Source organism: Capricornis sumatraensis, chromosome 1, assembly GCF_032405125.1.
Source record: "Capricornis sumatraensis isolate serow.1 chromosome 1, serow.2, whole genome shotgun sequence".
In the NCBI taxonomy this organism is placed as follows: Eukaryota; Metazoa; Chordata; class Mammalia; order Artiodactyla; family Bovidae; genus Capricornis; species Capricornis sumatraensis.
The window spans coordinates 170,592,807-170,610,886 of NC_091069.1; the positions used below are offsets into that span (position 1 = coordinate 170,592,807).

The 18,080-nt window shown below is 44.7% G+C and overlaps 1 protein-coding gene across 1 annotated transcript in view; it reads left to right on the forward strand.

The window, feature by feature from the left end:
• Positions 1–18,080, forward strand: part of ARHGAP31 (Rho GTPase activating protein 31) — a 121,573-nt gene that overhangs the window by 94,715 nt on the left and 8,778 nt on the right. Inside the window, exons 9-11 of the mRNA XM_068971776.1 lie at positions 7,390–7,452; positions 10,135–10,710; positions 17,273–17,553. Of these exons, the coding sequence (XP_068827877.1) occupies positions 7,390–7,452; positions 10,135–10,710; positions 17,273–17,553 (920 nt within the window). The remainder of the gene's footprint in view (positions 1–7,389; positions 7,453–10,134; positions 10,711–17,272; positions 17,554–18,080) is intronic.

Below are 18,080 nucleotides of genomic sequence, written 5' to 3' on the forward strand. Positions count from 1 at the left end.
GGTTTCAGCTGCAACTAAGAGCAAATCCAACTCTATTGGCATATGCAAGGAGGTAACTTATTGGGACACCCAGATGTAGGGAAAGCTTCAGGAATGATTTAGTCCAATGGCTGTGTTTCCATTTCTCCATGTTTTCCTCAGCTATGCCCTCCTCTGAGGGTCAGCTTTATCCTCAGACTGGCTCCCTTTGCAGCAACAAAGTCGGTATAGTATTAAGAGTTCTAGGTTTTACCTTTGACTATCATTATGACCAGAAGGAGAAAGAACATCATTTCTGGTAGCTTGCTTCTTGGTGCAGGGACCCTTCTTTCCCAGAACCTCCACATTAAGTGTCTGTCGCCCTCCCCACTCCCCACCCCACAATAGTAGCCTTCACTTAGTCACATGGGTCGATCGTTACGGCCAGGAGAGTGCTGTGTGCTGACCAGTTTAGGACTGGATTCCTGAACCAATCACTGGCATGAGGAATGGCATTATGCCTGTTGGGTGAGGAATGAGGTACACCCAAGCTGGACAGGGCTCTGTGAGAAGGGGAAGAAAATGGATTCTGGGCACCCATCTGTAATATCCATTATATGGGGGAAAATGTATTTCACAAAACGGCAAGATAGCCAGGTGAAGAGGACAGGTCGCCGTAAACTCCTGATCTAATAATAGATTTGCTGGAGCACATCAGAGAGAACTTCAGTTACAGAATTAGTGCCACAGTGTAAGAGGTTCACCAAGTACCAAAAAGTTAAAAGAACAAAACAATTGAATAAAAATAGAATAAGTGATTTGCTTTGATTGTGACTTAGGAAGACTTCCACCCCCGTGTGGTTTTCGAAAGGAAGAAGCTCCAGGTGCTGGATCAAACAGTGGTAAATTCATAGAATGTACAGGACGTCCCTCCCGCTCCTCAGCTCGGCTGCACCTCAGAGTCACCCACAGGATGTGGTTCACACCCACAGCAGCTCTGCGTCAGGAGGACTGTGATAAAGTCAGAGTACTGGTAACTTTTTAAAAGCTCCCCAGGAGATTCCAGTATGCAGCCAGAGTTGAAAACCACTGCTATCTCATGAACAAGCTAGTCAGAAATAGTTCATCAAAATGGCTGGCTTTTGATGGGGTGCAGAGGTGCAATTAAAGAACCATCGGTGTCAATATAAATAGCTCTCTGTGACCTTGACTATTGCCTGAGCGGCCATGTTTCACTAGAAGAGTGTTGTTGAAACCCTAGAAATTAAAGACTGGGTGGGGGAGAGTAGGGGGTGGTCATAACCCTGTAATAGCCTCATTATTTGTTGAAATATACTTGTAAAAAAAGGAAAGCAGTGGATTAACATATTTAAATACTTTTTAAATCTTTTTTTAAGTTTCATAATTAAGAACATTTTAAAAGTTGATTTACCATGTTTATAGTACTGGAGTTTTTTGTGGGGAGGGGGTGCAGGTGAAGGGATGTTTAACCATGTTTAGAAAATGGAACAGAAATAGGAGACACTAAAAAGCAATATTGCATAGGAACCTGGAATGTTAGGTCCATAAATCAAGGTAAATTAGAAGTGGTCAAACAGGAGATGGCAAGAGTGAACTAAAATGGACTGGAATGGGTGAATTTAATTCAGATTATCATTATATCTACTACTGTGGGCAAGAATCCCTTAGAAGAAATGGAGTAGCCCTCCATTTCTATAGTCAGCAAAAGAGTCTGAAATGCAGTACTTGGGTGCAATCTCAAAAACGACAGAATGATCTTTGTTTCCAAGGCAAACCATTCAATATCACAGTCTCTATGCCCCAACCAGTACTGCTGAAGAAGCTGAAGTTGAACAGTTCTTTGAAGACCTATAAGACCTTCTAGAACTAATATCCAAAAAAGATGTTCTTTTCATCAGAAGGGACTGGAATGCAAAAGTCGGAAGTCAAGAGATACCTGGAGTAACAGGCCACTTTGACCTTGGAGTACAAAATGAATCAGGGAAAAGGCTAACAGAGTTTTATCAAAAGAATGTACTGGTCATAGCAAACACCCTCTTCCAACAACACAAGAGAAGACTCTACACATGGACATCACCAGATTTTCAATACCAAAATCAGATTGATTATATTCTTTGCATCCAAAGATGGAGAAGCTCTATACAGTCAGTGAAAAGACCAGGAGCTTATTGTGGCTCAGATCATGAACTCCTTACTGTAAAATTCAGACCTAAATTGAAGAAAGTAGGGAAAACCACTACACCATTCAGGTATGACCTCCATACAGCAAATCCTTTACGTTTGTACAGTGGAAGTGACAATAGATTCAAGGGATTAGATCTGATAGACAGAGTGCCTGAAGAATTATGGACAGAGGTTCCTGACATTATACAGGAGGCAGGGATCAAGACCATCCCTAAGGAAAAGAAATGCAAAAAGGCAAAATGGTTGTCGGAGGAGGCCTTACAAATAGCTGAGAAAAGAAGAGAAGCTAAACGCAAATAAGAAAAGGAAAGATACATTCATCTGAATGCAGAGTTCCAAAGAATAGCATGGAGAGATAAGAAAGCCTTCCTCAGTGATCAATGCAAAGAAATAGAGGAAAACAATAGAATGGGAAAGACTAGTGATCTCTTCAAGAAAATTAGAGATACCAAGGGAAATTTCATGCAAAGATGGGCTCAATAAAGGACAGAAATGGTATGGACATAAGAGAAGCAGAAGATATTAAGAAGAGGTGGCAAGAATACACAGAACTATACAAAAAGATCGTCATGATCCTAATAACCACGATGGTGTGATCACTCACCTAGAGCCAGACATCCTGGAATGTGAAGTCACGTGGGCCTTAGGAAGCATCACTATGAACAAAGCTAGTGGAGATAATGGAATTCCAATTGAGCTATTTCAAATTCTAAAAGATGATGCTGTGAAAGTGCTGCACTCTACATGCCAGCAAATTTGGAAAACTCAGCAGTGGCCACAGGACTGGAAAAGGTCAGTTTTCATTCCAATCCTAAAGAAGGGCAATGTCAAAGAATGTTCAAACTACCACACAATTTCACTCATCTCACAATTTCACTCATCTCACACTAGCAAAGTAATACTTAAAATTCCCCAAGCAAAGCTTCAACAATATGTGAATGGTGAACTTCCAGATGCACAAGCTGGATTTAGAAAAGGCAGAGGAACCAGAGATTAAACTGCCCACATGCTTTGGATCATAGGAAAAGCAAGACAGTTCCATCTACTTCTGCTTTATCGACTATGCCAAAGCCTTTGACTATGTGGATCACAACAAACTGTGGAAAATTCTTAAAGAGATGGGAATAACAGACCACCTGACCTGCCTCCTGAGAAATCTGTATGCAGGTCAATAAGCAACAGTTAGAACTGGACATGGGACAACAGACTGGTTCCAAATTGGGAAAGGAGTACATCAAGGCTGTATATTGTCACCCTGCTTATTTAACTTATATGCAGAGTATATAATATTTCATATATAATATGAAATGCTGGGCTGAATGAAGCACAAGCTGAAATCAAGACTGCCGGGAGAAATACAAATAAGCTGCTACCCAGAAGACACCACCTTATGGCAGAAACTGAAGAGGAACTAGAGAGCCTCTTGATGAAAGTGAAAGAGGAGAGAGAAAAAGCTGGCTTAAAACTCAACATTCAAAAAACAAAGATCATGGCATCTGGTCCCATCACTTCATGGCAAATAGATGGGGAAACAAAGGAAACAGTGACAGACTTTATTTTTTTGGACTCCAAAATCACTGCAGATGGTGACTGCAGCCATGAAATTAAAAGACATTTGCTCCTTGGGAGAAAAGCTATGACCAACCTAGACAGCACATTAAAAAGTAGAGACATTACTTTTCCAGCAAAGATCTGTCTAGTCAAGGCTATGGTTTTTCCGGTAGTCATGAATGGATGTGAGAGCTGGACCATAAAGAAAGCTGAGCGCTGAAGAATTGATGCTTTTGAACTGTGGTGTTAGAGACAACTCTTGAGAGTCCCTTGGAGTGCAAGGAGATCCAACTAGTCCATCCTAAAGGAAATCAGTCCTGAATATTCACTAGAACGACTGATGCTGAAGTTGAAACTCCAATACTTTGGCCTAATGTGAAAAACTGACTCACTGGAAAAGACCCTAATGCTGGGAAAAATTGAAGGCAGGAGGAGAAGGGGATGACAGAGGATGAGATGGTTGGATGGTATCACCAACTCGATGGACATGAGTTTAAGCAAGCTCTGGGAGTTGGTGATGGACAGGGAAGCCTTGCGTGGTGTAGTCCTTGGGGTCACAAAGAGTTGGACACAACTGAGCAAATGAACTGAGCTGACTGAAAGGTTAAGAAAAACTTGGGTACTGACTGAATGGAGATGCATAAACTCTGAATTCTCCCAGACACATGTGTACTGGAATTTGTGTCAATATATTATCAAACAGGAAGATTCTAGGAAACCCTCTAAAGTGAACTCCTTTGAGCAGGGAAATAAAGCCACAGAGATCATCTAAGAGAGGGAACTCAAGGACCCAAAGAAAACGGGTGAGTGCATTTCCATGAGGCCAAGGTCCCAGGCAGAAAAAAATAATCTAAACACAGTTAGCCAGACTTTCCTGGTGGTCCAGTGGTTAAGAATCCACCTGCCAATGAAAGGGGCATGGATTCAACCCCTGGTTTGGGAAGATCCCACTTGCCACAGAGCAGTTAAGCCCGTGTGCTTAGAGCCTGTTCTCTCCAACAAGAGAAGCCATGCAATGAGAAGCCTGCACACTGCAATGAAGACCTAGCTCAGCCAAAAAGAAAGAAGTAAATAAAGCAAAACAAACAAACAAAGCCCTTCCCTGAAAGACCAGGGGAATTCAGGTCTGTGAATGAGTAAATCAGTATCTACAGTTAGGCCTTCATATCTGCATATGTGGGATGTATGGGTAGACCAGACTGATGGTAGTTCACCTTTTATATAAGGAGCTTGAACTTCCAGTGGATTATGGTATCTGTGGGCATCCTGGAACCAATCCTCTGCAAATACGGAGGGACATCTGTATCGTCATAGGCCACAGAGCCTTGAGTGCTTAGCCACTGTCCAGACAAGGAGCCAGGGAATTGTTGGAGACTGTTCCCTTCTGTGTCCACCGGGGCCACAGGGAGCTTCATTGTCAGACAGAGGGTCCCACAGGACAGGTGAACACTGATGGCCCTGCAGCCAGAACTGTTGCCTGTTCTCTCTGGCACTCAGGGTCACCAGGCAAAATTTTGTCCCCGAATACATGTTTGGAGATCTCCGGGTGGTCTCGTGGTTAGGATTCGGCACTTTCACTGAGTGAAAGTGTCCAGTTCATAGCTGGAGTTCAATCCCTGGTCAGGGAACTGAGATCCTGCAAGCTACATATGTGCTTGTGCTTAGTCACTCAGTCGTGTCTGACTCCCCATGGACTGTAGCCCGCCAGGCTTCTCTGTCCATGGGGATTCTCCAGGCAAGAATACTGGAGTGGGTTGCCACGCCCTCCTCCAGGGATCTTCCCAACCCAGGGATCGAACCCAGGTCTCCCACGTTGCAGGCAGATTCTTTACCAGCTGAGCTACCAGAGAAGCTACCGTGCAAACTGTATAGTGTAGCCAAAGGGAAAAATGAATACATGAGTGAAAGGAGGCTGGCCAGGCAAGATTTTTTGTTTGTTTCTAAAAATGGCAACCCACTCCAGTATTCTTGCCTGGAGAATCCCATGGACAGCGGAGCCTGGAGAGCTACAGTCCACGGGGTCGCAAAGAGTCGGACACGACTGAGCGACTTCACTGCACTTCAAATATCTGTTTACTTGGCTGCGTTGAGTCTTGGTTGTTGTGGCACACAGGCTCTTTGTTGCAGCAAGCAGGCTTCATTGCCCCACAGCATATGGATCTTAGTTCCCCCACCAAGGATCGAACCCATGTCTCCTACATTTGATGGTGGATTCTTAACCACTGGACCACCAGGGAAGTCCCAATGGGCAGCAGTTTTAGAAGTCATTTTGTAAACTTGTGGAAATAGTCGATCTTCCAAGGATGAGAATTCTGCTTACTTCTGAAAGGAAGGAGGTGGAAGGCAGTCTTGGCATCACCACTGCTAAGTCTTCCAGAGCCCAGTGGGCCCCAGGCAGAGAAGCTCCGAGCCTGGGAGGCTAAGGGGTTAATTCAGAGCCTCTCAAAAGAAGCAGGATGTGGACCAAGAAGGGAAAAAGGAATTTTGAAAGAGGGATTAAACAAGTGTGAGTCAGGACCCAACTGGGGCTAGGGCAACTCTGAGTGCTTCTTTTAGAATCATCTCCTGGGTTCTCCCTTGTTGCTGAGCCCTGGTTTATCCTGAATACCATCAACAACAACAACAATAAACAATAATGACTTCTTCAGCATTTGCTTGATTCTAGATTAATACAACCTACTTTATATGCATTACTCCTTTCATCCTCATAACAGCTCTACTTTTCTTCCTTTTCATGTCAAAAAAATGAAAGTTCAAAAAGGTAAGCTACTTATCTGAGGCCAACAGTGGGAGAATTGGGAGTCAAAGTCAGATATGTCTGGATCCAAAGTTACCTTAAAGCCACTTCTAAAGAGTTACTTTAGAAGCCCTGGCCAGCTTCTAAATTGCCCTCTCTCCCATCCTAGCAAGTCTGACCTGGAAGGAACTACCTTCTAGCCAGTTTGGCTTTCTGAAAAGAGATGATTTTGTGAAACTGCTTATGCCTATACATGGACTAATAAATTTTCACACTCTTCTGAAAACCTCCTTAAGTGGCTTACAAAGATGCACAGAGTCCTTCAGGCTCATAGTAGGTGCTCCAAAAAGGTTTGGTTGGGATCTGCTCCAGGATGAGGTTGGTGGGTGAGAGCTTTAGGGGAGCAAGAAGCAGAGCTGCTTGTGGGAGAAGGGTGACCCACAGGGAAAAGGTGACTCCTTAGAGACGGAGGGGAAAGTTCCCTGGGCCCTCTCACCTGTTGTACTAAATTTCTGGTTGTTGAGTAATGTGGCTACAGTCAAGAATCCTGCTGCCTGGCCCATCATCTAGGAGGCGTTAGCTGGAGCCCCATGGGTTCTACCCTATGGATGAATCTTTGAATCTTTTCTGTAAAGTAAAATTGAGTTCAGGACTCCTCACTGGCTCAGAGCTTTGTGACAAAATTGTAATCTACCTTTATCTGTAAAATGTTAATAAACCTTTGATCTATAATTACCCTATTTTTATAAGGTCAGTCCCCTAAAGAAAGTGAGAACATCTGAGGTGGCATAGAGAATGTTTTCCAACGGGGAAATTTATAAATACTTGAAAAATTTTCCCAAAGAAATTTCTCTTTTGTACCTACAGTCTGACCTATTGTTCTAAACACTTCCTCCGAAAGTGCATTCACCAGGGATGTTCTTTTCTTTTGTCTTTAGTGGAAAAGGCTACCATCCGACCAGCTAAAAGCATGGACTCACTGTGCTCAGTGCCTGTGGAAGGTAAGATCTCACAGCTGGCTTGGGAACTGGGGATCACAGCTGGAGGAGTGGTGCCCCCACACAGGACTTGCTTCATCAACCCCAGAAGCTGCTCGTCTCCAGTCTAGCTCACACGCAATCCCCCAGGCCCAGATTCCTCCCTGACCCTGAACTTCAGATGCCGGCATAGCCCCTTCTCCCAGAGGCCTGTTTCTCCAGCCTTCCTCCAACCGTAGCTGGAGACAACAGCCTCTTTACATTCCATCCTGAAGCAGATAATAGATCAACACCTGAAAACTAAGGCAGAAGTGGCTCCCTCTTGGGGCACAAAGAAGAGTTTTGAGTTTCGGTGTTTCCATAGGCATTGACTTCATTGTGTTTGTCAATTCAGGATTCTGAGTTGGGAGATTCCTTCCTTTGTTCGTTAATAAGCACCGACGGCACCAGCCTGGCGCACAGCTGGTCCTCACTTATTGAGTAGATGTGCACACAGCCTCATGACACCCGTCACCAAAGCAGCACCTCACCACGGTGGTTCTTACAGCTTCAGCCTTAAGAGGCTGACATGCTGTTGCCCTCACTTCTGTGTCTGTTAACTAACAAGCTGACAAGCATTTTTGTAGTTAGCAAGCATTGCTACAACTTGCAAGACCCAGGGCTTCCCTAGCAGCAGGAAGTTTAAACTCCCCCGAACCATAACTTTCCAGTCCCTTTAATACAAGATATTTTGTTCTTTGCTAAATGAGGCAGCCTGAAACAAAACAGAAAATCTTTAGAAACGACTTCCAAAAAATAATTCTAAACTTGTAAAATATTCCATGAGGTCTTTTTAAGCGGACATGATCCTTTTAGCATTTTCTCACCTTTATATTCATCAGTTTACTTGGTTCTGAAGCCTCTTGGGGACAGTTCTTGCCCAGTTTTGCAGAATTTAATATTTCAAAAGCTAGGTCACCACTTCCGTGGGCTTTGGGGAAGTTATCTCACCTCTCAAGTCTCGTTTCCTCATGTGTTCAGGGAGATAATTACACTTCTCCTACAGAGCGTTTTTAAGAATTTTAAATCCAATATTATCTAAGATGTAGCACGTTGTGAGAATTTTTTTCCAGATCCCTGGCAATTTGGTTGCTGTCCCCTCAGCTTCGTTATTTCCCATACAGACTTTTCTTTGCCTTCACTTCTAAGTCAGTCAGGAACTCACTCCTCACAGCTGTGCTTTCTAACATTTAGTTAATTTACATTTCTAGTTTCTGAGACTCTGAATCAGCAGGAAGAAGCCTGGGAAAAGGTGGAAAGGTCTAGCTGAGGACAGCATCTCTTCCCTTGCTGGGAAATCTAACCCCTGTCTGGGTCCATCTGCCAGAGAAAACTTAAATAAGTTTTAAAATGAAACAAGACTTTATTATTTTGCCTTTTTTGTCTTCACCTTCATTTTGAGCAAACATCATTTTGTCATCTCCCATCATCTTTTTGGGTTCAATCCCTGGGTCGGGAAGATCCCCTGGAGAAGGAAATGGCAATCCACTCCAGTACTATTGCCGGAAAATCCCATGGACAGAGGAGCCTGGTAGGCTACATGTAGTCCACGGGGTCGCAAAGAGTCGGACACGACTGAGCGACTTCACTTCACTTCATCATCTTTTTATTTTTTCATGATCTACGTTTAATGCTTGGTGGATGACTGTTCCCTTTAGCCATTTCAGCTGTATCTTTCTTTTGGAAACTGCTCTACCTGCAAAGTTTAACTCAGATACATGTGTGGTTGTTCAGTTGCTCAGTCGCTCAGTCGTGTCTGACTTTTTGACCCCATGGACTGCAGCATGCCGGGCTTCCCTGTCCTTTACTATCCTTCCCTGTCCTTCCCTGTCCCAGAGTTTACTAAAATTCATGTCCACTGAGTCGGTGATGCCATCCAACTATCTCATCCTCTGATGTCCCCTTCTCCTCCTGCCCTCCACTTTTCCCAGCATCAGGGTCCTTTTCCAGTGAGTCGAATCTTCACATCAGGTGGCCAAAGTATTGGAGCTTCAGCTTCAGCATCAGTCCTTCTGGTGAATATTCAGGGTTGATTTCCTTTAGAATTGACTGGTTTGATCTCCTTGCAGTCCAAGGGACTCTTAAGAGAGTCTTCTCCAGCACACAATTTGAAAGCATCTATTCTTTGACTTTCAGTCTTCTTTATGGTCCAACTCTTACATCCATATGTGACCTCTGGAAAAACCATAGGTTTGACTATGATACCTGTGACACGACAGCAGAAGGTTCTATCAAGATATAACAAAATTCTGTGCACATGTTTCCTCTTGTCAACCAAATGTTATGTACCTGTCTTTATTAGGATAGCTATACCCTTATTGATGAGCTTCCCTGCTGGCTCAGTGGTAAAGAATCTACCTGCCAATGCAGGCGACACAGCTTCCATCCCTGGGTCAGGAAGATCCCCAGCGGAAGGAAATGGCAACCCACAGCAGTATTCTCGTCTGGGAAATCCCTTTGACAGAGAAGCCTGGTGGGCTACAGCCCATGGGTCACTAAAGAGTCGGACACGACTTAGTGACTAAACAACAACAACATACCGTCATTAGCATGCTGTGCCTTTCCAGTCTTGCCAGTATTCAAGTATCATGTGCTGGCCCTGCTGGAAATCTCTGCAGTGAGGCCTGTACTCAGACTGCTGACCAAGTTCGTTTGCTTTTTCACTAGGGAAAGAAACCAAAGGAAGTTTCAGTCGAACCGTCACCACTGGTGGATTTTTCATCCCAGCAGCGAAAATGCACTCGACTAGCACTGGCAGCTCCTGTGACCTCAGCAAGCAGGAGGGTGAATGGGGCCAGGAGGGGATGCCGGCAGGGGCGGAGGGCGGCTTTGATGTGAGCGGAGACCGAAGCCAGCTGCAGGGGGCTCAGGCCCGGGCCCCACCTGAGCAGCTGAAGGTGTTCCGACCCATCGAAGATCCCGAGAGTGAGCAAACAGCCCCGAAGATGCTGGGCATGTTCTACACCTCAAACGACAGCCCCAGCAGATCTGTCTTCACCAGCAGCCTATTCCAAATGGAGCCTTCTCCCCGTCACCAGCGCAAGGCCCTGAACATTTCCAAGCCCTTTGCTGTGTCTGTGCCACTCCGCGTATCAGCTGTCATCAGCACCAACAGCACCCCATGCAGAACCCCCCCCAAGGAGCTACAGTCTCTTTCCAGCCTGGAAGAGTTTTCTTTCCAGGGCTCAGAGAGTGGAGATTGGCCTGAAGAGGAGAAGCCACTGAGTGCTGAGAGTTCTACAGGTAAAAGGGGAGGAGAGGGTCTCTTTCCATTGCAAGAGAGGAAAAACCAGACTTAAACATTGTCTTGTTGCAAGACAGTGTAGTAAGTGGTTCGAACCATGGGCTCTGGAGCCAGACTGCCTGGTTACAAGTCCAGGCTTAGTCATTTTGTTGTACAGTCTTCAACAAGTTTACATAACCACTCCATGCCTCAGCTTCTTGATCTGTAAAATGGGAATATTAATTTGTGAATATTAGTTAATACATGTAAAGCTTTCAGAACAGGGTCTAGTACATAGCAAGTACTATGTAAATGTTACTTGTTATTATTATTTTATTCACTCACATAGTGAGAAGGAAGGGGAGAGAAGCTCACGGAATGGAATGCAGAGCTGGAATTAGGGATTCAGCTCTTTCAGACACAATCTCTCCATCCACCCATCCCAAATTTCTACCTCATGTCTGCCCGGAACATGGCTAGCAGCCTGAGCAATGAGAAGGAGCATCTGCCTCAGTTTCCTTGTATCAAACACAGCAAGGACTCTGATTGGGTCTGCTTGGGTCACATGCCCAGCCTTGGGCCAATCACTGTGGCTGGATGAATAGGAGTCTAAGATTGGCCAAGCTTGAGTCTCTGGGCCCTGTCTGGAGTGAGAACAAACAACATACTGTGAGCAACACAAAAGGGAAATAATGAGAACCTCAGAGGAAAGGATGACTGAGAGACAAACCAACAGATTCTTATTGTGGTTTAAGAATATTTCTATTTCAATTAATATTATCTTTTTCTGATTACTTAATCATGATGTCAGGCACTGTCCTAAGGGTTCTGCATTTATCTCATTTCTCCTCACAACAACTCCTTGAGGTTATTATATAGTTACTATTATCCCCGTTTGCTAAGAGAAGAATTTGTCAACTTGCCTGAGGGCTCCTAGCAAGGACATATAAAAGTCAGGATTTTAATCCAGACTTTTAAAAAAATCCAAGCATTCTGCCATGCTCCCTCTCATGTTTGCTGCGGGCTGTAGGGTTACAAAGATTCTTAAAACGCAATCCCTTCCCCCAGCAAGCTCACAGGCTAGGAAGGGAAACTGAAACCCTGCACCCTCCTGCAGCACAGAGTCAACTGGTAGAAGTAGCCTAACACCCTCCTTGGGCTTTTTTTTTTTCTTTTTTGAGACTTTATTTTTTAAACTGAAGTATAGTTGATTTATAGTGTTGTATTAATTTTTGCGGTACAGCAAAGTGATTCACTTATACATACATATACATTTTTAATATTCTTTCCCATTAAAGTTTGTCATAGGATGTTGAATATAGTTATCTGTGCTATACAGTGGGACCTTGTTGTTTGTCCATTCCATATATAAAAGTTTATATCTATCAACCCCATCCTCCCGAAACCCCTCCCACTTGGCAGGCACAAGTCTGTTCTCTATGCCCACGAGTCTGTTTCTGTTTTGCAGATAGGTTTATTTGTTTCATATTTTAAAGGGTTTTTTTTTGACGTGGACCATTTTTAAAGTCTTTATTGAATTGTTACAATATTGTTTCTTTCTTATGTTTTGGTTTTTTGGCCACAAGGCATGTGGGATCTTAGTTCCCCAACCAGGGATTGAACCCACACCCCCTACCATGCAAGGTGAAGTATTAACCACTGGACTGCCATGGAAGTTTCCATTCGTGTCATATTTTAGTTCCCATATTCAAATAATATCCACATACAAGTGATATCAGATAGTATTTGTCTTTCTCTTCCTGACTTACTTCACTTAGGATGATAATCTCTAGTTGCATCCGTGTTGCTGCAAATGGCATTATTTCATTCTATTTTATGGCTAAGTAGTATTCCATTGTTGGAGAAGGAAATGGCACCCCACTCCAGCACTCTTCCCTGGAAAATCCCATGGGCGGAGGAGCCTGGTAGGCTGCAGTCCATGGAGTTGTGAAGAGTCGGACACGACTGAGCAGCTTCACTTTCACGTTTCACTTTCATGCATTGGAGAAGGAAATGGCAGTCCACTCCAGTGTTCTTGCCTGGAGAATCCCAGGGATGGGGGAGCCTGGTGGGCTGCCATCTCTGGGGTCGCGCAGAGTCAGACACGACTGGAGCGACGCAGCAGCAGCAGCAGCAGCAGGGTCCCATTGTGCATGTGTATCACATCTCCTTTATCCATTCATCTGTTGATGGGCGTTAGATTTTTCCACATCTTGGCTATTATGAATAGTGCTGCTATGAATGTAGGGGTGCATGTATCTTTTTTAATAGTAGTTTTGTCTGGATACATGCTCCATTGGGCTTTTTGAATGAGGGAGCACATAAGCTCCCAAAGTGTTAGGAAAGAGGGGTTCAGAAAAGAGATCAATAGCAGGAAGCAGTCCTCTCAGGAGGATTCCAGAAGCCCTTCTCAGAAGTGGTGACATTTGGGCCTTCATTAACGTGCAGAAGATATGGAAAAGGGAGTTCTGTGCCGAGAGGCCCTGGGCCATTATGAGAAGTGTCTAGATTTTGGACTCCAGCTGGAAGGGTCCAGATTTCAGCTTCACCACTTTGGGGCAGCATGAGATCTGGTTTGTATCTCTGAGCCTGTTTCTCTTCTGCAGAGTGGAGATGGCTCCTGTCTCAAGGGCTGGGAGGGGTTCTCCATGGGAGAGTGTTCATGAAATGCCTGCTTAGAGTGTGGCCCTCAGAGGATGCTCAGTAAACATTCTCCTCCCCCTTCCCTTCAGGATGGGGCATAGAGGAGTGAAAACTCAGGCGTGTTAAGTGATACCCTATCTGGAGAATGCTCTATGGGCTGGTGTGGGTGGAACAGGGTGAGGGCTAGAAGAGGAAGTGAAACCTTTGAGGAGAAAAGTGTTTCTAAAGGCTTTTATGTGACTGGTTGTCCTTCTTAAAAGAGAGGGCCCCCCCACCAAGGGGTCTTTGGCAGACAATCTGTTATCTTTTTTTCCCCTCTCTCCTTCCATCTCTCTAAATCAGAATACCCAGTCTGTATCACATTGGTCTTGGAAAGACACTGGTGGAGGCTTCAGCCTGCTTCCCTGACTGTGAGTAGTGACAGACAGGGCAGAATGAGGGACCTTATAGCAGGCAGCCATGTGAATCTAGGACCAGTGGCCAGAGGGAGATGCCGAAAGTTTCAGGGACATTGCGGGGTGGGTGGGGGGCTCACCTTTGTCTCTGGTGGGGTTAGGTTAACATCGGTTCTAATTACCTTCTTTTATAATTATTCCAAATGAAGAACTCCACCTTCCTTAATACATTATTTTTTTATTTCTTCTGTGCAATAGCAATAGTTAAAAAGAATTAAGACAGTTTTCCAGGTAACCCGATTCAAAGTTTTAGTCACTCTGCTCAAACCCATTCTTCTACTTTTGGCCAAACTTCTACTTCCATCCCATGTGCCAAACCTCTCATGGCCGTGCTGACCTTCAAGGGAGGCTGAGAAGCGTGGCTGACTGGATGGTCAGGTGCCTAGCTAAACTTGAGTGGCTGAGATGGTTCTATTTCAAAATGAGGAAGAGAAAGGATACTAGGGGACATAAGAAGTCTCTGTCTCCATGGCCACCCACTTCATATATAAAGCATCCCATGCTGGCCATCTGACAATGCCCCTCCTCCTCTTCTGAGCTGCAGAGACTCCTCTACAGCTTACAAGTATCCAGCCACAGCAAGTACTGGACTCCTAGTCCCTTACACGATAGTTTCTTGACATGGGTACTGCCTCTGTGCTGAGAAGCTTAACCCAGGGAGGGGCGTCACATACGAGTGGAAAGAAAATGGTAACCTGATGGCTTAGCCCCACACAGGTAATAACAGTGAGTGCTGTAGGAAGTGGAGCGGGAGGGCGTGGTCTGGGGAGGCTCCAAAAGATATGTTACTAGGTTAATGTCTTGAAATGGGGAAGGTTTGAGTCTCAGGAAGGACCAGAACAGGGGAGTACAAGGCCGGTCAGGGCTACTGGGTCTGCTCACTGTCTACCCCAGGGAGTGGGAGGAGAGTGGACATGTGGCTGGGCCAGAGTGAGGAGGGCTTTGAGCAGGACAGAGAGTGATCTGAACAAGCTCACATGTAGTGCAGGCCTTTCTTCCACTCCTCGCTTTAAGAGTCTACAGTCAACAAGTGGAAGATCCTGAGCTTTGCAAAAAGAGACACTGGCCAACATCCAACTAAGAGATCTTAGTAAAAGGGGAAGAAAGTATTTTTTTTTAAATCACTGATGCATTACCCTTTTACCCAGAAGTTTCACTTCCAAGAATTTGTCCTAAATAAGTAGCTGCACAAGCACAAAATGTGTATGCACATCATGGCATTATTTATAATAGTAAAAGACAGGACACAACTCAAATGTCATCTTTAGGAGATGGACTGAATAACTAGGCTATATTCCCAGTGCTGAATTCCATGGGGTTCATAGCTGTGTGAGGCCTGCACCACTTCCTCAGACTCTTATGCACCTGCGAGGGATAGTTTCTTTGCACACAGATGGTATTCTGTCTCAAGTGTCTGCCTTGTGTTTCTGGTTTTCCCCCTCAGGACTTTTTCTGAAGGAAGACTCTCACCCAGCCCTTGCTCAGGAAGGCCCCGAAGGTGGAGTTTAACTAAGGCAGCTGTCAACCAGTAGGCGATGGGAGTCAGTGGGCTAATGAGCCTGCTGCCCACCCTTGGTGGAATAACTCTGGGCACATTTCCTCATGGCTCTTCAGAGCGTCACCAAGGGCTGCATTCTGGTTGCTCTGGTTGTGGTAACCACTTTATTGACATTTCCTCCATCTCTGTCTCACCTCCTCACTCCTGTTTCCAGGGACCACCTTTCAGATAAGCTGCCTGCTGCCAGGACCTTGACTAAGGCTCTATTTTGAGGGGAACTCAAACTCAGCCACATCCTAAAGAAAGTGAAAGTAAAAATTGCTCAGTCATGCACATCTCTTTCGCAACCCCGTGGACTATACAGTCCATGGAATTCTCTAGGCCTGAATACTGGAGTGGGCAGTCTTTTACTTCTCCATGGGATCTTCCCAACCCAGGGATCGAACCCAGGTTTCCTGCATTGCTGGTGGATTGTTTACCAGCTGAGCCACAAGGGAAACCCACATCTTAAAGAACAGTCAATTTCGTTATATACTAACATGGCATAGACTTCAAGATAGGTTCTTAAATAAAAAATGCAAAGCAAGAACAGTATAGATCACATGTGTAATATTAATAAAGGTGGAGAATGAAAAATAGATGGTACAAGTATCTGCTTATCTATGCAGAAATAAACTATGGCAGAATAAACCAGAAACTAATAAAAATGGTTATCCCTGGGAGACAGTGAGGGTATGGAACAGACTGGAAGCAACACAGGGATGAAAGCTAAACTTTTCTGAGGTCATATAATTTTAACTTTTCAACTCTGTAGTTGTTTTACATATTCAAAAACTAAGTTAAATTCAAAAAAGCCTGCCAAGTGATGGGCAGGAGAAAACAACACTGTTGTCAGGTCTGAAGTCTTATTCGTTCTGACATCAGGATGCTATTACTGGGTCTGACTGAGCTTCAAGGCCATCATGTGGTCAGAAGCCTTGAGTTGAGTCTCCAGCATAACTAGTGGCAATGAAAAGAATTTGTTCTTAATCAATAAACTTTCCTGAGCAGACTCTATACTAGGTGCTTTGCCTCCCTAATCTTCCTTATCTTCACAACAGCCCTGTAATATATTATTATATAGTATTATGCCATGTACCAAGATTACAAGATTCATTGAGAAACTAACATTTGAACTCAAGCTTCTTTAATTCCAATGCAAATAATATCACTGAGGATCTTCCATATAACCAGCACTATGCAAGGTATGGAGACTTTATCCTACACTGTGGAAACAGCCTTATATGGTGAAACAGGACCTTCTTCATGAAAGGCAGTAGGGGCCAAACATGAGATCTGCTGCCTCTACTCTCCCTCTCTGCTGTTTAAGATCAGAGCTTACTCACTTTAGATGTAAATATATATCCAAGGGAATGTGCAGGTAATCCCTGAGAAGAGTCACATAGGAAGCTGCAGTCATAATCATAATACATCTTTGTAGCTTGGTGTAGATGACAGATTTCTGTGACCTTAGACAGCAAGCAAAAGACTGGATTAGTACCAGGTTTCTCAACCTCAACACTATTGACATTTTGGACTGGGTAACTGTGGGGGCTTGTCTTATGCTTTGTAGGATATTTAGAAGTGTTCCTGGCTTCCACCCACTAGATGTCAGTGGCCACTTCCCCCACCTGGTTGCAACAACCAGAAGTGTCTCCAGACATTGCCAAATGTCCCCTGGAGAGGGGAGGAGTCCATGGTTCCCAGTTGAAAACAACTGGACTAGATGATCTTCGAGGTCCCTCCCACTTCCAGCAGTCTGAGACTCTGGGATCTGAGGACAGACCACTGATAGGAGCAAAGGGGAAAGAATGTGAGGGAGCAGTGAGCTGGGAGAGTCTGCTCCATCCTTGTGAGGCAGAGCGGGTCCAGGACTGTGACTGTGCTGGGAACGGCCCCTCTTGACATGGAGTCTCCTTCAGCTGATAACGCTTACCCTCATTGCAGCATCTGTGCCTAAGAAGGCAGCTCTCGAGAACACCAAGCCAGGACCAGACACGGTGAGAACACTGGAGTGCAGCAAAGGCCTTCCCCTGGAGCCAGGCACCCAAGGGGAGGAGAAGAAAACCTCAGAAAGCCCCCTGGGCTCTCAGCAGTCACGTGAATTAGAGAAGACGCTGGATGCAGAGAAGGTGGTGGAGGAGAGTGGAGAGACCAGCCAGGTGGCGGCCAGTGCTCTGCAGGAGAACCCTGGGGCCAGAGCCGAAGCAGTGTTTCTCCATGAGATGGTAAGGTAGACAGACTCACTGCCTGGTCCAGTCAGTAGGGTCTTCTTTTTCTCAAGGGCTCTTGGTACAGTTTAAAGTGTTTTGTTGCTGTTTATTTGTTTGAAGAACCAGTTTCTGCCAAAGAGACTTTAGGGCACAGCATTCTAATCAGGTCTGGGATTTTTTTTTTTTTCTGCAGTGAACTTTTCTGGGGTCCTGTGATGATAATAAGTAGCTCAAATTCCCTAGGACAAACTCAGCTCTAAATATTTCTGACCTGAAGTCACCATAAATCAGTAATTTTTCCTGGGAATGTGATGACATTCAGTCCAGAAAGCAGGACAAAACCTGCTTGTCATGTCCTGGTCCCAAACATGATGCCCACTCATGGGGTCCAGCTCTCTTCTTCCAGACATTCTGGATAGACAGTTATCTATGCTTGTTTGTAAAAATCTTTTGTAAGATTTTCAGGATCTATTTCTTCCTCCTATGGTTCTGCAGAACTTTAAACATGATGCCAGAGCATACTGAACCTTTTCCACCTTTCA